This window comes from Neophocaena asiaeorientalis, unplaced genomic scaffold (assembly GCF_003031525.2).
Source record: "Neophocaena asiaeorientalis asiaeorientalis breed wild unplaced genomic scaffold, Neophocaena_asiaeorientalis_V1.1 scaffold251, whole genome shotgun sequence".
Classification (NCBI taxonomy): domain Eukaryota; kingdom Metazoa; phylum Chordata; class Mammalia; order Artiodactyla; family Phocoenidae; genus Neophocaena; species Neophocaena asiaeorientalis.
Window position 1 is genome coordinate 3,253,652 of NW_020173377.1, and position 16,199 is coordinate 3,269,850.

Genomic DNA, 16,199 nt, shown 5'->3' on the forward strand with positions numbered 1-16,199 from the left:
TATATATATATAGCATCGACTATGTACCAGATGCTGAGGATACAACTGAGAACAAGCACCCCAAAGGGCATTTTGGAGCGAGTCAGGGGATGATGATTCATACAGTGAGAGGGCACTGTTGGCATCCCCACCCTGAGGCTGGGGTGGCAGCTGCCCAGTGAAGACCCATTCCGACTAAGTTGCTGCCAGTGGAGGGGAGCCTCCACTTGTGTGGGAGGTACAGACAACAGACAAGTGTGGCACGAATGGGAGGAAGAAAGGTGGGAAGGAGGGAGGGAGGGAGGGAGAGGGAATTTCTGGTAGTGGCTAATGCTCTGTAGAAAATGAAGCGTGGTTGGGAGTAGCAAAGGCAGGGAAGAACACTCATGTTCATACTTGCGTATGACAGAGGCAATGCTTCTCCAGATTGGGGGAAGATGGGGGCTCAGAGAAGGCCTCCCCGAGAAGGTGACATGAGTAGAGATCGGAATGATGAGATACAGCCATTATACAAAGATCTGTGGGAAGAGCATTCCAAGCAGAGGGAACAAGATTCCGGGAATCTTGGATGAGATCCCCCATACATGTTGTGTCTAGATGGGTTCTGTGAGACACAAATGAGTTTCTCAGGTTTGGGTGGTATTTACTAGGATCTAAACACACAGCTGATGGGCAGATGGGCAGATGCCCCAGGGGGAGGTGAGTAACCCAAGGCAAGTCTTTGCTCTAAATGTCAGCTATGAGGTGGGGCTTTTTATATATTTGACATTTGCTTTTTTAAGTTGACTGGTGGGTGCCGTGAAGGGACAAAAGGAGGTCAAGGCCGGTAGGAATGACAACAGCAAACTTCATAGAAATGGATTACTGATGTAGCTACCAATTATACTGTATTTCAAGTCTGCAACAGAATCTGAGTTAGAGTTGGCCACGTAGAACAGCTGCTCTGCATAGTGCAGGATCATTGCTCCAGAAATAAAAATAGCCCAGAGTTTTGAGAAACTGGATCCTCTGTGCTAACTCTCCAGGACACTCACTCCCATGAGCCACTGTCCTTTTATAAACCTTATCAAAAGCCCCAACACATTCTCCACCCCATCAGCCACAGAATTTTGGAGTTACAGGTTCTTATACCCAGTTTTCGAGTTCTGTATCGGCAAGACTCCTCTTTCTGAGGTCATAGTAGGATTTGGACATTAACCCTAATGTAAGCCAAGGATTTAGGAGTGAGTACAGGGCCATTTCTCCCCTCTTGCTCTGGGATTGAGTTTTCACATTTGTAAAACAAGGTTGATTGGTGCTTTGGTTGGATTTCTAACAGCCTAGTTTTTAAAGACAGAGATTTGTTTCATCACCACAGAAAAGGAGAAAAATTAACCAGTAATGGAGTATGTCTTGCACCCAGATTCAGTCTGGCTTTGGGGGGACCCCTCTGGTTCCTTTTGAGAGAAATAAATGAATTCATATAAATAAAGTGCTTAGTGAATGCTTATAGTTGAGTGCTCAGTAATGGTTAGCTGCTAAATTATTACTGCTGCTGTTACCGTTGGTAAGAATGATGTATGTTACACCCACCACCTCTCATTAGTCAATGCTTCTTGCCATGTCCCGTCCCCTATGCGAAAAACTTACCTAGGCAATGTCGTTATAGTATCTTGAAATGTTTCATAGTAAAACTTTGAAGCTCACACTTTCATGTACTTATTCCTTAGAACAGAGGTTGACAAGCTGTAGCCCATAGGAGCAAATCTAGGATGCTACCTGTGTCCTTCTTTTAGGGTTTTACTGAGATATATTTCATACATTATTAAATTCACCATTTCAAGTGTACAGTTTGTTGGGTTTTAGTGTTTTGCAGGTTGTGCAACAATCTCTACAATGTAATTTTAGAACAATTTAACATCCCCCCCAAAAACCCCCTATACACACACACACACACACACACACACACGCATGCACACCCCTTCATTCTTGATATCCCACTCCCCTTTCCAGCCCCAGGAAACCCACTAACCTACTTTCTGTCTCTGTGGATTTGCCTATTCTGGACATTGCAGATAAATGGAATCATACAACATGTGGCCTTTTGTGATTCGCTTCTTTCACTGAGCTTAATGTTTTCAAGATTCATCCATGTTGTAGCAAGGATCAGTCCTCTGGCTTTTTTTTTATTCTATTTTATTTATTTATTTGGCCATGAGGGCAGCATGTGGGATCTCTGACCAGGGATCGAACCCGCACCCCCTGCATTGGAAGGGAGATCTTAACCAGTAGACCACGAGGGAAGCCACTACTCTGGCTTTTTAAACTGCCAAATGATATCCCATTGTATGTATGTATAGCATCCTGTTTATCCATTTATCAGTAAATGGACGTTTGGGTTGTTTGCACTTTTTAACTATTATTAATAATGCTGATATGAACATTCATGTACAAGTTTTTGTGCAGATATGTCTTAATTTCACCTGGGTAGAAATTGGAATCGAATTGTTGGGTCATATGGTAACTCTAGGTTTGATATTTTGTAGAACAGACAAGCTGTTTTCCAAAGTGGTAGCACCTTTTTACAATCTCACCAGCAACATACGAGGCTTCCAATTTTTCCACATCCTTACCAATGCTTACTATTGTCTATCTTTTTTGTTTTAGCCCTCCTAGTAGGCGTGAAGTGATTTGTATTTCCCTAATAACTAACTACACTGAGCATCTTCTCATGTGCTTGTCAGCTACTTGCATATCTTCATTGGGGAAATGTCTATTCAGATCTTTTGCCTATAATTAGGTTATTTGTCTTTTTATTGTTGAGATATAAGTTCTTTTTATAAGCTGGATACAAGTACCTTGTCAGATATCTACCAGCTGTTTTTGTAAATAATGTTGGATAGAGAGCACATGGACTAAAAAGCCAAAAATATTTACTGCCTGACTCTTTACAGAAAACGTTTGCCAACTCCTGCTTTAGATAAAAATATGTCACAGTCCATTTTTTAAAAAAAACACCTAAAATGCTAATTTGTTCACTCACTTATTTCACCATCTTTTTATCTTATGAAAATGAAGGGAATATTTAAATCAGAGGCTGTGTAAGTAGATATTAAAGACAGAGCTTCCTGTATCAGAAGGTATCCATCATTGTGCCTAATGTTTTTATATATGTGGTTACAGAGAAATTCCAGTCAAAGATCCTGAGCTTTCTAAAATATATGCTCTCCCTGTCAGTCAAGAGAGTGATTTACTTAATCTTTGCTCTAGTTTATAAACCTCTGAACAGTGTAATCAGCATAATGCTTGTTAGACCATTGGAAATGCCCTCACGTGCTTTGGTGGAAAACAGTTTCTGGGATACTTTTTTCCCCAACATGGCTCATGAGAGATTTGAGGATTTATTTAGCCACCCTTATCCAGGCAAATCTCCTAGTGACCTTAGTGGGATTTTGATCTCGGTGAAGATTAGAATATATATGACTCAGGCTAAGTGAAGGGCCAGAGAGGATAAATGAGCTGACGTACATTTCCCCTCCCTGGCAAGAGGGGGCATGACCAGAGGCTGCAGCATAAATGCTTTGACAGTCAGTCAGTGGACTCTTGCTCATGGAAAATGCTTTTGCCAGTCTGTGGTGGGAAAGGGACAGTGCTGATCAAAGGCTTTTTATTCCAATGGCCTCCCACAGTTTGCACTCACCAAGAGCTCCCACATTCTATTCTGGGTGAAAAGATCTGCACGAGGTCAAGATCAGTGTCTGAATGTCATTCCTACTTCAAGGCCAAATTATATATGACCAGGCTCAGGCAAACTGGAGTGTACATTTGTCTTAAAACATAAAAAGGAAGTTCAGAGTGAAAACATAGTGCATGGGCATTTTATATGCTTTTACTTCACTAGCCTTCATCTATCAACTTCCAGATTTTTGCTGATATAGTCAGTTTTTTTAAGCCAAAATTATTTTTGTTATCAAATTATTTTATTTGTGTTATTTCTCATTTTTTATGCTCTTCTCACTTCCTCTCTTTCATGCTTTCTGGAACCCACTCCAACCAGGTTTCATCCACAGTGAATCATTTCTCATCAAGGTTACCTGTAGCTCCTACATTACCAAATCCAAAATTGAACTTCAGATGTTCATTTTTCTTGGTCTGTGAGCAGCACTTGGCCAAGCTGATCACGTTCTCCTTGCAAACCTCTTTACTTGATTCTTTGCCTACCTCACTGCCCACCCTCCTAGGCCTCCTTTGCTGACTTTGTTCATCTCCTGATTGTACATGTCGGAGGGCCTCAGGGTTCCTGTCCTCTCTCAAGCTTTAAACACCCTTCATGAGCTGGTGATTCCCAAGCCCAACCTCTCTCCCTTGACTACTCAGTGTCCCTGCCTCTCAAATAGGCCCATCAAATGCAATCGATTCCACATTTAAGTCATTCTAGTTATCTGGTTATTCAGTCTAAAAACTTTGGAGTCATTCTTTTTTTAAAAACATTTATTATGGATAATATTGAATATACTAAAAAGTAGATAGACGCATAAGAAGAAACCCATGTATCCTTCATTCAAATTCCTACTCCACTAATTAATGATATGACCTTGAACAAGCGACCCAAACCCAATGATTATGTATCTTCATCTGTCATGTGGCAGTAAAATGCTCACATTTTTGGTTAATTTGAGACTTAGAGGAAAATGAAAATACTACACCGAAAACAACTGGCACAAAACTGGGTGTTCAATAAATGTTGATGGTGGTACTATAATTGTTCTTTTCCAAATAATTAATATAATAATCCCATAGTCTTCATACTGTGGTTCACCAGAATGAATGAAGAATGGCAGGGGTTGGGTTGTATTATACATTCTAACCCCATGCTCCTGCAAGCTGCATTTATCAGGTGTGCAGTTAATTATCTGTGCGACTTTGGGATAATTCCTTTCCTTTTCCATGCTTCCAATTGCTCTTTGTAAAATAAGAATATGGAACTATATGAGGGTAGCAGATAGGTTTAGTCTCATAAGTCAACTCCAGTTGATCAGGAGTAGGTACCTAGAAAACAGATTAAAAAAGATTCTGAGGCCAGACATTAGCAATGTCTGAAACAGGTAGGGAGGCTGGTCACAGCTATTCTGAAATTTGCCAGACCTAGACTAAATGCTCTCCAAGGACTTTCCCAACTCCCAATCCTCTTTTTCTTTTTCTGGCTCTTCTTGATGAGTCTTTGAAACTGGGTCACATCCTATCCATCCGCATGAATACTCAGTGTCATTGGAGTGAAAAGTAGGTGTGGATACTCCAGTCAAGAATCTGAAAAGAAAGTGAGGGGTTAGAAAGCTGCTTCTCCCAACCGGAGGGAGGTTTCTTTGAGATTTTATTGCATTTTGAGCATTAAAAAATAAATTTTAAAAAACATTTTCATCACGAGGGAAAGCAGGATAGTTCCCTGAAGTTGTGCATGTAAACCACACCCCAGTGATGCCATGTGAGGTTGGAATATCATTTGCTGGTAGTTTTCTGTCTAATAGCATTTAGCAATGGATACACTGGTGGGTTTGACCCAAGTGAAAACAGTTATTTCCTGATCTGTGATAGAAAGTTATAGGTTTCTAACAGTTGTATAATTATGATAATGGGTGCTATGGATAGATCATTTTAGAAATTGAGCCACTTCCTTTGATATTTTGGATCTAAGACGAGTGTGATATTTCTGGGGTAACTTGGTAAACTTGAGTAATGAGATTTGATTTTCATGAACCTTCGGGAGGCAATCCTATGGTTCACTTTTCAGTCTTTCATTTTTGTAAGAAAAAAATAAAATACCCAGTTGTCTGTGGGCATATTATCATCTGAAGCACAAGATTGTTCCCACAGGGTCACGGATTTTTGCCTTAATTTTAAAAGCTTTCCAGGTATAGATTTGACACTAGGTCTTCTTTCTCCACGATCTCTGTGGAAGAAATTCCTCCTACGCCGTCTTTATATGCCTCATGTCTGTTGGGTCCTGCTATTGTGAATTTGTGATCTCTGGCAGAGCAAAAATAGTGATACTGTTCCGCTAAATATAATGAAGAAACTATATTTTACATGATTTTCTCAGAAACAATCAACACTAAACGTGATATTTGTTCACAGTATTCCTTCAGTAAGGCTCTATGACTCTTTGAAGGAAGGGCATTTTTATAGGGGAATTTATAAATATGACAGCAGCAATAAACAGCTGAAAATAATCTATGAGGCGTTTGCAAATTACCCCTCATGAGCTGTAGTGGTTGTGAAAGATAATTTGTGGTTCTCACAGAATACCCTGCAAATTGGGTCTTTCATCTGTGATGTTTTTAACAGAGAAAACATTTCATTTCTCGTATTAACAAATGATAACGCTGAATTGTTAATCTAAACAATTTGATTTATATTTTTCTGTGCTGAGAGAATTGTTGACATTTTAGGGTAATTATTTTCATCGTTAACTGCTCTTTTTGGTGACTATAGGCAAAAGATAGAAATCTGAATACATGAAGGCATCATTTTAGTCATTCTCCTTAAAGACTTCTCATAAAGCAGGAATCCGTTTGCCTGAGTTATCATCTGTGCTTAGAAGTCTAATAGGACGTGGGTGTTGAGGAGTGAGGATTCTAGCCACTTTCAGGATTTTCAGCGGTGCACTGGAAGCTCTGTCATGTAATCACTGTGGCCAGGGGGACAGGATTGACCTGTACAGTCACCAGGCCTCCGGCAGAGCACGGTGCACTGCATGTCTTAAATCGCAGCAATGAGAAGAGGCATTTGTGGTTGGCCTCAGTAGTTCCCAGCTTATGTAATATCTGTTCAAGTATCTCACAGCATGGTTGCCAAGATTACACGAATGTTCACGAGAACACCTCTCACCATGCCTGGTACGTAGTACGAACTCCAGAAACATTTGGTGAAATGAGGACGATGTATAAAAAGATCTTCTCGATTTCCCTTCTCATAGTGCTTTCTTGGCCAAGGGCTCATGGTCCAGGGCAAGGGAAAGAAAGATTTTTTTTCCACCTGGAAAATAATCTCTACAACCTTAGACCGGATGCTCAGCTTCGCCCACTGAAGTGGTGCACGAAGCAGAGAAGAAAGGAAGCACCAGGCTTGGGATGAAGCTGATGCAGCAGCTGACTTTCTCTGGAATCTCTTTTTGATCTTAAAATCCATATGCTAATTTTTCAAACTACTCTTTTAACGTACCCAGGTTTATTTTAATACTCAGAAAAAATTAACATCAAATTTATACTTTTTCCCCCAGAAGAATCATTTAGCAAAATTGCTGCTCCAAAGAGATGGCCCATCTTTAACTTGTGGGTGTGGGCAGCCCACACTAGTTGTGAAGCACTGTGAGCAGGTATAGATGGCCTCTGTGTCCTGCAGGGTAGGCTAGGGTAGGTTCATCCGTCTTTCCCTCGGCCTCTTTATACTGTTGGGCAAGGCTTTGGCCACATCACACAGGGAAACAGTATTCCAGGCTGAATGGACCGCCCATTCACATGCCAGTTTATGGAATGGACTGCTGATTTAGGATCCAAGCAACTTTTACATGGCCTGAAAGAGTGAATATAGGGCCAGTACCCTGAATGACAAATATGTTTTATCCTTTGAACCAATTCCAGTTGATTAGTTCTGGTTGCCTTACAGTGCTGTCTTAAGAAGGCATCTGTGGTGCATCAGGGCTCAGGGAGGAGTGCTGGGATTGATTAATGATGTCTGTCAAGGCCTCTGGAGGGACAGCTTGCCCTGTATTTGCTATTCCTTGCTTTTGCCAAGTCCTTAACTCGTCTGTGTAAAATGATTTTAATACTAACAAACAGGTGACTAAGTATGAGATGGGACATCATGAGAGAGAGAGAGAGCAGGTAGATTCTACTTTAAGAAATCCTAGCATGAGAAAATGCAAATTTACAAAATACATAAATCTGGAGCCAATTATTGCCATTACAGAAAGATTCCATGAAAGGTTCCTTTAAATAGCGAGATCCCCTACTGCATTAAAATGATGATTCAATTTACAAAAATTTCCTTTGCATGCAGCTCTTCAGAACCGTGTCTGTGGAGTCAAGCAAGCCACACCTGATTTTTTTTAAGCCCCAGCCTAAATAATGTTCAGGACGGCTGCTCCCACGTATCTCCAGCCTCTTGATAATTCCCACTCTCTTCAGACTTCCTCTGACTTCCTATCCCAGAGTGTTGAGTAGACAATCTGGGTGGTGGTCAACAGCTGCTGGCTTCCACCCTGCCGCGGCTGCATTTCATTAGTGGGTAAACTGATTGCTCTGAGTATGTTTATGTGTGGGTGTGGTTGAACAAGCCTATGCACTCTGCACACTATGTACGTAGATACAGATACACATAAGCCATTATCTCGCTCTCAGCCCACCCTAAATTCATTCCTGCTGTGAGAGTTATAAATGGAAGGTTCCAATCGCCTGGTGGATATGGCCTTTGGGTAATAGTGCCTCGAATTCCGCCACCCCATCCTCTTTGTGTTTGTTTATATGTTATTTACCCTTGCATCAGAAAACTTCCCCAGACCCTGGGCCTGAGTCCCATTATCCAGTCATGGAGCCCTCTTCTTCTGTGGCCTAGAAAGCCCCAAATGGTTTTCTGATTTAGAAAATTAAATATAATCTGACTCTTGTGGCAAGCTACAAAATTCCCAACCAACAGACGCTTTTGCTAAATATATAACATACCTAACATCTAAAAGTATCACCGGTCTATCATGAACTTGGACTATAGAAGCACTCAGTGCCCATTGGGTAAGATTGCCAACTTCTTCCCAGGCACTCAAAATTGGGCAGTTTTCCAGTGGACCACAAAGCTGCCAGGAATGCTGGCACGCGTGTTTGTATTTCTGCTGCCCTGTAAAGGCAACTTAATGCAGGGAAGAGTACCTTGAAAGAGATGTATCTTCCCTTTCTCTGTGGACAGCCTTCCCCACATAGAATATTGTCATAACTTCTCAGGCACAGAGCACAAGTTATCATCTCTGTTTCAACTATGGTATTTTAAAAAAAATCTCAACATAAATTTCTTTCCAGGAATACTGTCTTTTTTTACAGACACATCTTTTTTTTTTTTTTTTTCCTTTTGGAAAAAGAAAATGAGGAAGTAACAGTGAACCATCAGCCCTACTCAGAAACTTTCTTCTGGCCTATAATGATTATTCCTATTTGAGATGAAAGCTCTCAGGCCATTGAGCTGTCAAACAGCTCTTTTCCTTCTGTCTTCGCAGGCTCATTGATCTGAGCCAAGCGTCCCGCATGGTACTGGGCGGTAATAGCTGCATAGGTGCAGCCATAAATGGCAGCCGCCAACATCATGAGACACACAATCCCACACACCACCCCTGTGATGATGATGGTGGCCACGGCGTGGCGCAGATTGGCTGGCCTCGGCTTGGGTTTGATCTCACACTCCCAGTGGTCTCGCTCCCCTGAGCTGTGGTTCTCAGGGGGCCTGGGTACAGCCTGGTGGGCAGCACCTAGCTGCTGCACCTGTGAGGACTCCAGGTCTGGAGAAGGAAAAGGGCAGGGCTGGTACAGCTCGTGAGGGATTTTAAGGAGGTCCTTTCCCTTCCAGGTGTCCGGTGAGGCACAGATGATGCTGTCTGTTATTCCCCCTTTGAGAAACAAAAGCAAAGAATGATAACAGAGCCTGATACAACCAAACTCCCAAATCCTCAACCTGTAAAAACTTAGGCAGATGGAATTTATAAAACACCTTTTTTTTTTTTCCTGGAGTCAAAAAATTTAACAATCGTATTTTATGATTTTAGGGTTTCTAAATTGGCTAAATGCTAAAAATGCCACACACTAAATGGACAATTATGTGTGACCAAGAGTTCATTAGAAGCTAAGTCACCTTTACCTTATAAATGCCAAGGGAATAACAATGCAAAAGCTGACAGGAAGGGGCGCTGGAGGCCAGCCTGAGGGCACTGCTGCATGCCCTAATGAGCCCTGCCACACAAGAAATCTATTGTGCCAAATTCCCACTGGAGAGCTAAAAAATAAATAAATAAAACAAATGTCTTTTGTTGTGATGTTATGTGTTAATTACAAAGACGCTCTGTCTCTACCAACACTCTTCAGTGATGCCAAACCGGGAGGTCAGTGGCCCTGTGAGTGAGTGCTTTGTGTATCTGAAGGTTTGACGGGAATATGAGTTACGTTCATGGGATTAAATACAATTAACGTGTCTCCTCAGACCTTGAAACACTTAGTAGTTAAAGTACCAAACTTTCTCAATGTTTTTTTTTTTTTTTGGCCTTGCCGTGCGGCATGTGGGATCATAGGTCCCTGACCAGGGATCGAACCTGAGCCCCCTGCATTGGGAACGTGGTGTCTCAACCACTGGACCACCAAAGAAGTCCCAAGTATTGCACTTTCTAATGGGTTATTGGACTCAATTTCCATTCTCTCTAAGGGGATTAATTTCCTCATGTGTGTGGACTACTATTGTTCAGGAAGAATTTGTGTGCCTAGAAGATCTTTTCTAGAAAGAACACTGGGCTAACAGATTCCATCCTGGCCAAATTTGACCACCAATTTACTATTTGACCTCAGGCAGATAAAGTTCTCTGACTAAATTTTTTGCCATGAAAACATCCTATTTGTATCTGACTTGATAGTTTATAAAGCACTGTCAGATAAGTCCTCACAACTCTGCTCTTATGGGTAACTCTTATCCAAGGTCATTCAGGTCATAAGTGGATAGATCAACACCGAAACCCAGCTCTCTCCTGTGATCCCAGTTTTCCCCGTTACACCTACCGCCTCTCTCTACTTCCTCCTCTCTGAAACATCCTGAGGTCAGTGGAGTTAACACATGACTCTCAGTAGAATCTCACCCCCATGAAGCCTGGCACCAATCTTAGCCAAGTCAGACTGGAGATCCTTTGTACACATCGTAGGTAAATTATGAAACTGTACCAGAAGTTGCCATGCGGGAGCTTGTCACTTCAATGTTATTAGAACCTTCCTTTGTATAGCGCTTCAGAGTTTTGGGAATGCCTTCACATCCATTCTGTCTGAGCCTTATAAGCTGAGTCTTACCATGGCCGTATTAGTAGAGGGGGCCAATTTGCAGTTCAGGGGTAATTGTGGCCCAGGTCACACTGGGGTCAGCGGCCATGACAAAATTCAACTCATACCTTTTTTGCTTTTACTGCTTGAACTGAGTCACCTATTGCCAGAGTCTCCTGGGCCCGTCCTGGCTTCTTCAGTGATCCCCTGAGGCAAGAGCCTCAACTCTAAAGCAAAAAGATAACAGGAATTTTCTCCTTTCCTGAGCTGAGGTGCAGGAGGCCAGAGGTGTGGGGTGCCTGTTCTGGATGAGCCCAAGGCGCCATCAGGCTGCACGGTGATTAAGGATCCCTGTCTCAGAGACCGTTTCAATACTCTGCCTGGAAGCTGGTTGTAAAGCAGAAGGCCAGAGAGCAGAAAAGAAGTGTGGGGGCTTGAGAAGTAACCATATTTAACCCAGGCAAAGAGCACTGAGACTTTCATCAGGGGAAGAAAGGCCACATGCCATGGGACCAGCTGACCTAGACTGGGGCGGTTCACCCAGTAACTTCAGGGGTAAGCTCTGTCTTTCTCCAGTTCCAGGCTTCCTGCTGTTCAACATTAGGGTGGGAGGCATGGCCTCAGGACACAGAGCCAGGAGAATACACAGACTAGAGCCTGGGATATTGCTGGAAGGCAGGGATTATGGCCACCAAGAGCTCCGTGGCCTCCTGTGTCCTTAGCCAGGACTCACTTCCCAGCCTTCCACCACCATCTCCTCAGCCATGACCCCAGGAAGCAAATCTGCAGATGATAGCTTGAGGGTCTCAGTCTCTTCTGGATTCAGAGCAGCTGACAGTGCAAGAAGCTCCAGCTTTCCAAGCACTCACATTATTCATCATCTGTCCACTAGCAGCTCTTAACCCCTGTCTTAGGAAGAAATGGGATTCAAATCTTGAGTCTGACCATTACTTTGCTGTGCAACCCTAAGCAAGTTACTTGACCATTCTGTGCCTCTGCTTGCTCACCTGAGAAGTGGGAAACTGGGGTAATAATGAAATCTACCTCACAAGATTGCTTTGAGGACTCAGTTGGATAAAGTATGTCAAATATTTAGCACAATTCCTAGCCCAGAATAAATGTTTAATACAGTTAGCTGTCAGCATAAAGATGATTTGTTTAGTTATGAATGGAGAGAGAGGAATGCTAATTACAAAATCTATGTGCATGTTTTTGTGGAGGAGACATTATTAGGTATTCATCAAAGCATGTTTTTTCTCTGTTGGGTCCACAGGAAGATGAAATTTCCCCACCCTTTGTGGTCAGATTGGGGCCACGTGATTGAGTTCTGGCCAACAGAACCAATGAGTGACACTTCCAGGCCACAAACCCCCCTGCTTCATCCTCCATATACTTTGTTCCCCCTTGATGGGAACTAAGGTCTTGACCAATACCTATTCCCTTATTTTGCCTTTATTCAATGCATCAGTAGTCAGATTGTCTCCTACATTCACTTGGGGATTTTATTTAGTTATTTTGGGACACCCAGGTCTTGTTATCCCAAATAAATTTTGCCTTCCTCCAGAGAAAGACTGTCATCCAGACGGGGCAGCTCCGCCATGAGGGAGCGTTGAACCGCACTGTGGAATCTGAGGACCAGAACGGGCCTTAGGAACTCCCTGGCTTAACACTGTCCATTTCCACCTGGTGACACTGAGGGCTAGTGAGGGGCATCAATTTGCCTGAAGATCACCAGTGAGTTTGTGCCTGAGTAGGGGGAGCTATATCATACCTTATGTTGCTTCTAATATCCTGGACCTGAGAAATATTTTTTGTCAAGAAATATTTCTAATTGATGAAAACCATCTTTCTCTGATGCTTTGGCTTGTGCTTACCATTTAGTCTAGAACACAACAGCTGAAGCCACTTCACCTCTAGATGTAAACACTTTTATTTGCAACCTCCTATAAGAAAGATTTTTGTCACATTATATGGCCTCTGTTGTAGGTCAACTTGAAGATCAGCTGGTTAGTGATAAGCTATTGGCTATTGTTGAGAGAGATTCTTAATTCAATGTTATTTATTTGAACTCATGTGCTCTCTCCCACTTCCTTCTGTGTAACTGCTGCAACCATCTAGACTCTGTTGATTCCCTAATTCATGTCTGGAGCTCTGATATCTTCACAAATTATAGGCTCAGATATATAGCCACCAACTCAACAACACTCCTTGGCTGTGTAATGGGCATCTCAAACTTGACACGCCCCACATTGAGTTCTTGATTTACCACCTCGTACACATACTTGCCCATTTCCCCTATTCCCCAGCCTGCCCCTTATCAGCTACTGGCATCACCATTTATCTGGTTACTCCTGAAGGACAAAACAAAATTGAATTTCCTATAATATACTCTCTTTTCTTTATCTCCCACGCCAACCCATTAGTAATTTCTATCAGTTTAATATTCTAAATATCTCCCAAAGTTGATAATTTCTCATCATTCTGGTTTGGGCCACCATCATCTTTTCCCTGCATGACTGAAATCACTTTCTCCCTCATCCCCCTGCTTCTTCTTCTGTAGCTTTTGGTCTACTCTCCCTAGAGTCACCAGAGTGACCTTTTAAAATGTAATCAGATCATATTGTTCCCCTGACTAAAATTCTTCAAGAGATTTCCATCTCGCCTAAAATAAAATCCAAATGTCTCAGCCTACTCTGCACGTTCCAACATGACCTAAGTCCTGGGTACTTGTGCTGCCTTATCCTCTCTCACTCCCTTCCTCTGTTCTAGCCACTCATTTGTCCCTCTTTCTGTCCCTCAGTGGAGCCAAGCTTACTTTCCTGTCAGGGCCTTCGCACTGCTGTCCTTTCCCCCAGTTATCTCATGGTTCATTTCCCCTCATTGTTCCAGTTCTGCTCCCCCATGTCACCTCCTTGGAGGGGCCTTCCCTGTCCTTCCCATCTGAAGTGGAACCCCCATCCCATTACTCTCTCCCCTTACCCCACCTCTAGCACTAACTGCTGTCTGGACATGGGTATATATTTGTCTTTTTTAACATGTTTCTACTGTCAGAATGTAATGCCCATGATGGTGGGGATTTTCTTGTTCACTGACCTTTTCTCAGTGCCTAGAAATGTCCCTGGCACATAAGATTCACTCAAGTATAGGATGAATGAATGAATGATACTTAAAAGTTAGGAGGAAAGAAACACTGTGATGCAGAGGAAAGAATGCAGGGCCAAGACCTAAAGCCACTCATTCTACTCTTGTCTGTGCTTCTACTTTGTGACCTTGGTCAAGTCATGAACATCTCTGGGCCTCCATTTCCCATTGACAATAGGCTAGCATTGAGTTAGAAGGGGTTGGCAAACTTTTCTATAAAGAGCCAGAAATAGTTCACATTTTAAGCCTTGCCATAGTCTCTGTCCCAGCTATTCAACTTTGCCCTTATAGTGCAAAACACCCACAGACAGTAAATAATAAATGGGTGTGGATTTGTTCCAACAAAACTTTATTTACATAAATAGGAGGTGGGGCAAATTTGGCTCTTGGGCTATGGTTTGCTGACCCCTGAGTGATTTCTAGATCCCCTCATCTTTTATATTCTGGGATCTCTTGCTTTGCTTTTGATATCTGGTTAAAGAAATAGTAGTTCCCTTTGGAGAGGGTACCTTACTATATCCAGTTTCAGTAACAGTGGTGTTTGCTAAAGCAGAATGGATAATCTCAGGGAAGATTCACAGCTGTCAAATGGTCAGAAGCAGACAAAGAAGAGGGGGAAGTCCTAAGGAGAGATAACATGCCCCCAGTTGGATCACACTTGAAAATCAAAATTTGGTGTCATTTCAGAGCTGAGTAGTTATTTAGGTGATGATTGAAATTCCCTCTTCCTTAAGGGCCTACATTTCCCAGAAAAATAACTTAATGGTGTTGTTAATCAAAGAGTGGAAATTTGGGATGGGGAGAAAAAAAAAGTGGAAAGTTATCTCCATGAATCGTATCTGTAGATGATTTTAAATACCTGAATTTAAACACCCTCTAATGACTCACTTGCCTCTTTTGCCATACCATGAAATGACATCAGTGTGAAAAAGCTTACATGGATCCCTCAAATACTCCTCAACATCCCTTCTAGTGCAGAGAAGAGATGAGGTTCATCCTAGGCTGGTAACACACAGTTAGGCGTTACTGACCTTTATAGATAAACGTCTCCAGCCAGAGTTTAAGACTGAGCAAGTGGCAATTGCATTTCCAGAGGTTGTCCTTGAGAAATAAATGCCTCACTCTGGGCATGGATTCTAGGAGGGCTCGATCGAGCTGCTGAAGCTGGTTTTGTTGGATCGCAAATACAGTTAGGTTCTCCCAAGGCTCACCCAGGGATGTGGGAAGGTGGCTTATGTTGTTTGATGATAAATCAAGTTCCCTCAGCTGTGGGAGGGAATGGAAAAGTCTGCTTTCCAGGGAATGCAGGGAATTCTGGGTTAGGTTTAAGACCCGCAAGTGCTGAAGTCCACGGAAAACTCCGGAGGTCAGATTTGAAAGAGAATTGTTGTACAAGTTCAAGGTTGTGAGCTGTGGCACTGACTTAAATGCAGAAGCCGGAAGCTGACGTATCTGGTTATCTTGTAAGTGCAGGGTTAGAGTCTGAGGAGGCAGATCGGAAGGGACTTCAGCCAGACCCTGCCGGCTGCAGTCTACAAAATTTGAAGGTGAGTGACAGCGGCACCTCCCTGGGCAGCCACACACCACCGGGAGCAGGAAAATCATACTTGAGAGCAGGAGCAGTTCGCCTACAACAAACAGAAAGAAACTGTGGTAGAAACCAGTTAGTAAGTGGTGTCAGCGTTTGTTTCCCTTTAAATTCACAGGTAACTGGAAGGTAGATGAAATAGGATATCAAATAGAAATGTGAAAAAATAATTCGGGGGGCACATGCCCTGTGTACAATGCAGCAGAATTATCTGGGACCAGAAGTTTAGAAGAATGATACAGAGTTCAGATATTCACATTTCTTAAATGTATGCTACAGGTCAGTGCTGTCCAATAGCACTTTCTATGCTGATTGCAATGATCTATATCTACTGTTTAATATGGTAGCCATTATCTATATGTGGCTGCTGAGCTCTTGAAATGTGACTACTGCAACCAAGGAACTGAATTTTTATTTGCATTTAATTTTTTTTTTTTTTTTTTTTTTTTTTTTTTTTTTGG

At 42.4% G+C, this 16,199-nt stretch overlaps 2 protein-coding genes across 2 annotated transcripts in view; one reads left to right on the forward strand and one right to left on the reverse strand.

Annotated features, from left to right (window-relative positions):
• CACNA2D3 (calcium voltage-gated channel auxiliary subunit alpha2delta 3) overlaps positions 1-16,199 on the forward strand; it is a 772,424-nt gene that overhangs the window by 631,253 nt on the left and 124,972 nt on the right. The window lies entirely within an intron of this gene.
• LRTM1 (leucine rich repeat transmembrane protein 1) overlaps positions 9,171-16,199 on the reverse strand; it is a 17,062-nt gene continuing 10,033 nt past the window's right edge. Inside the window, exons 2-3 of the mRNA XM_024746455.1 lie at positions 15,182-15,798; positions 9,171-9,604 (exon numbers count right to left, since the gene is read on the reverse strand). Coding sequence (XP_024602223.1) covers positions 9,171-9,604; positions 15,182-15,798 — 1,051 coding nt within the window. The remainder of the gene's footprint in view (positions 9,605-15,181; positions 15,799-16,199) is intronic.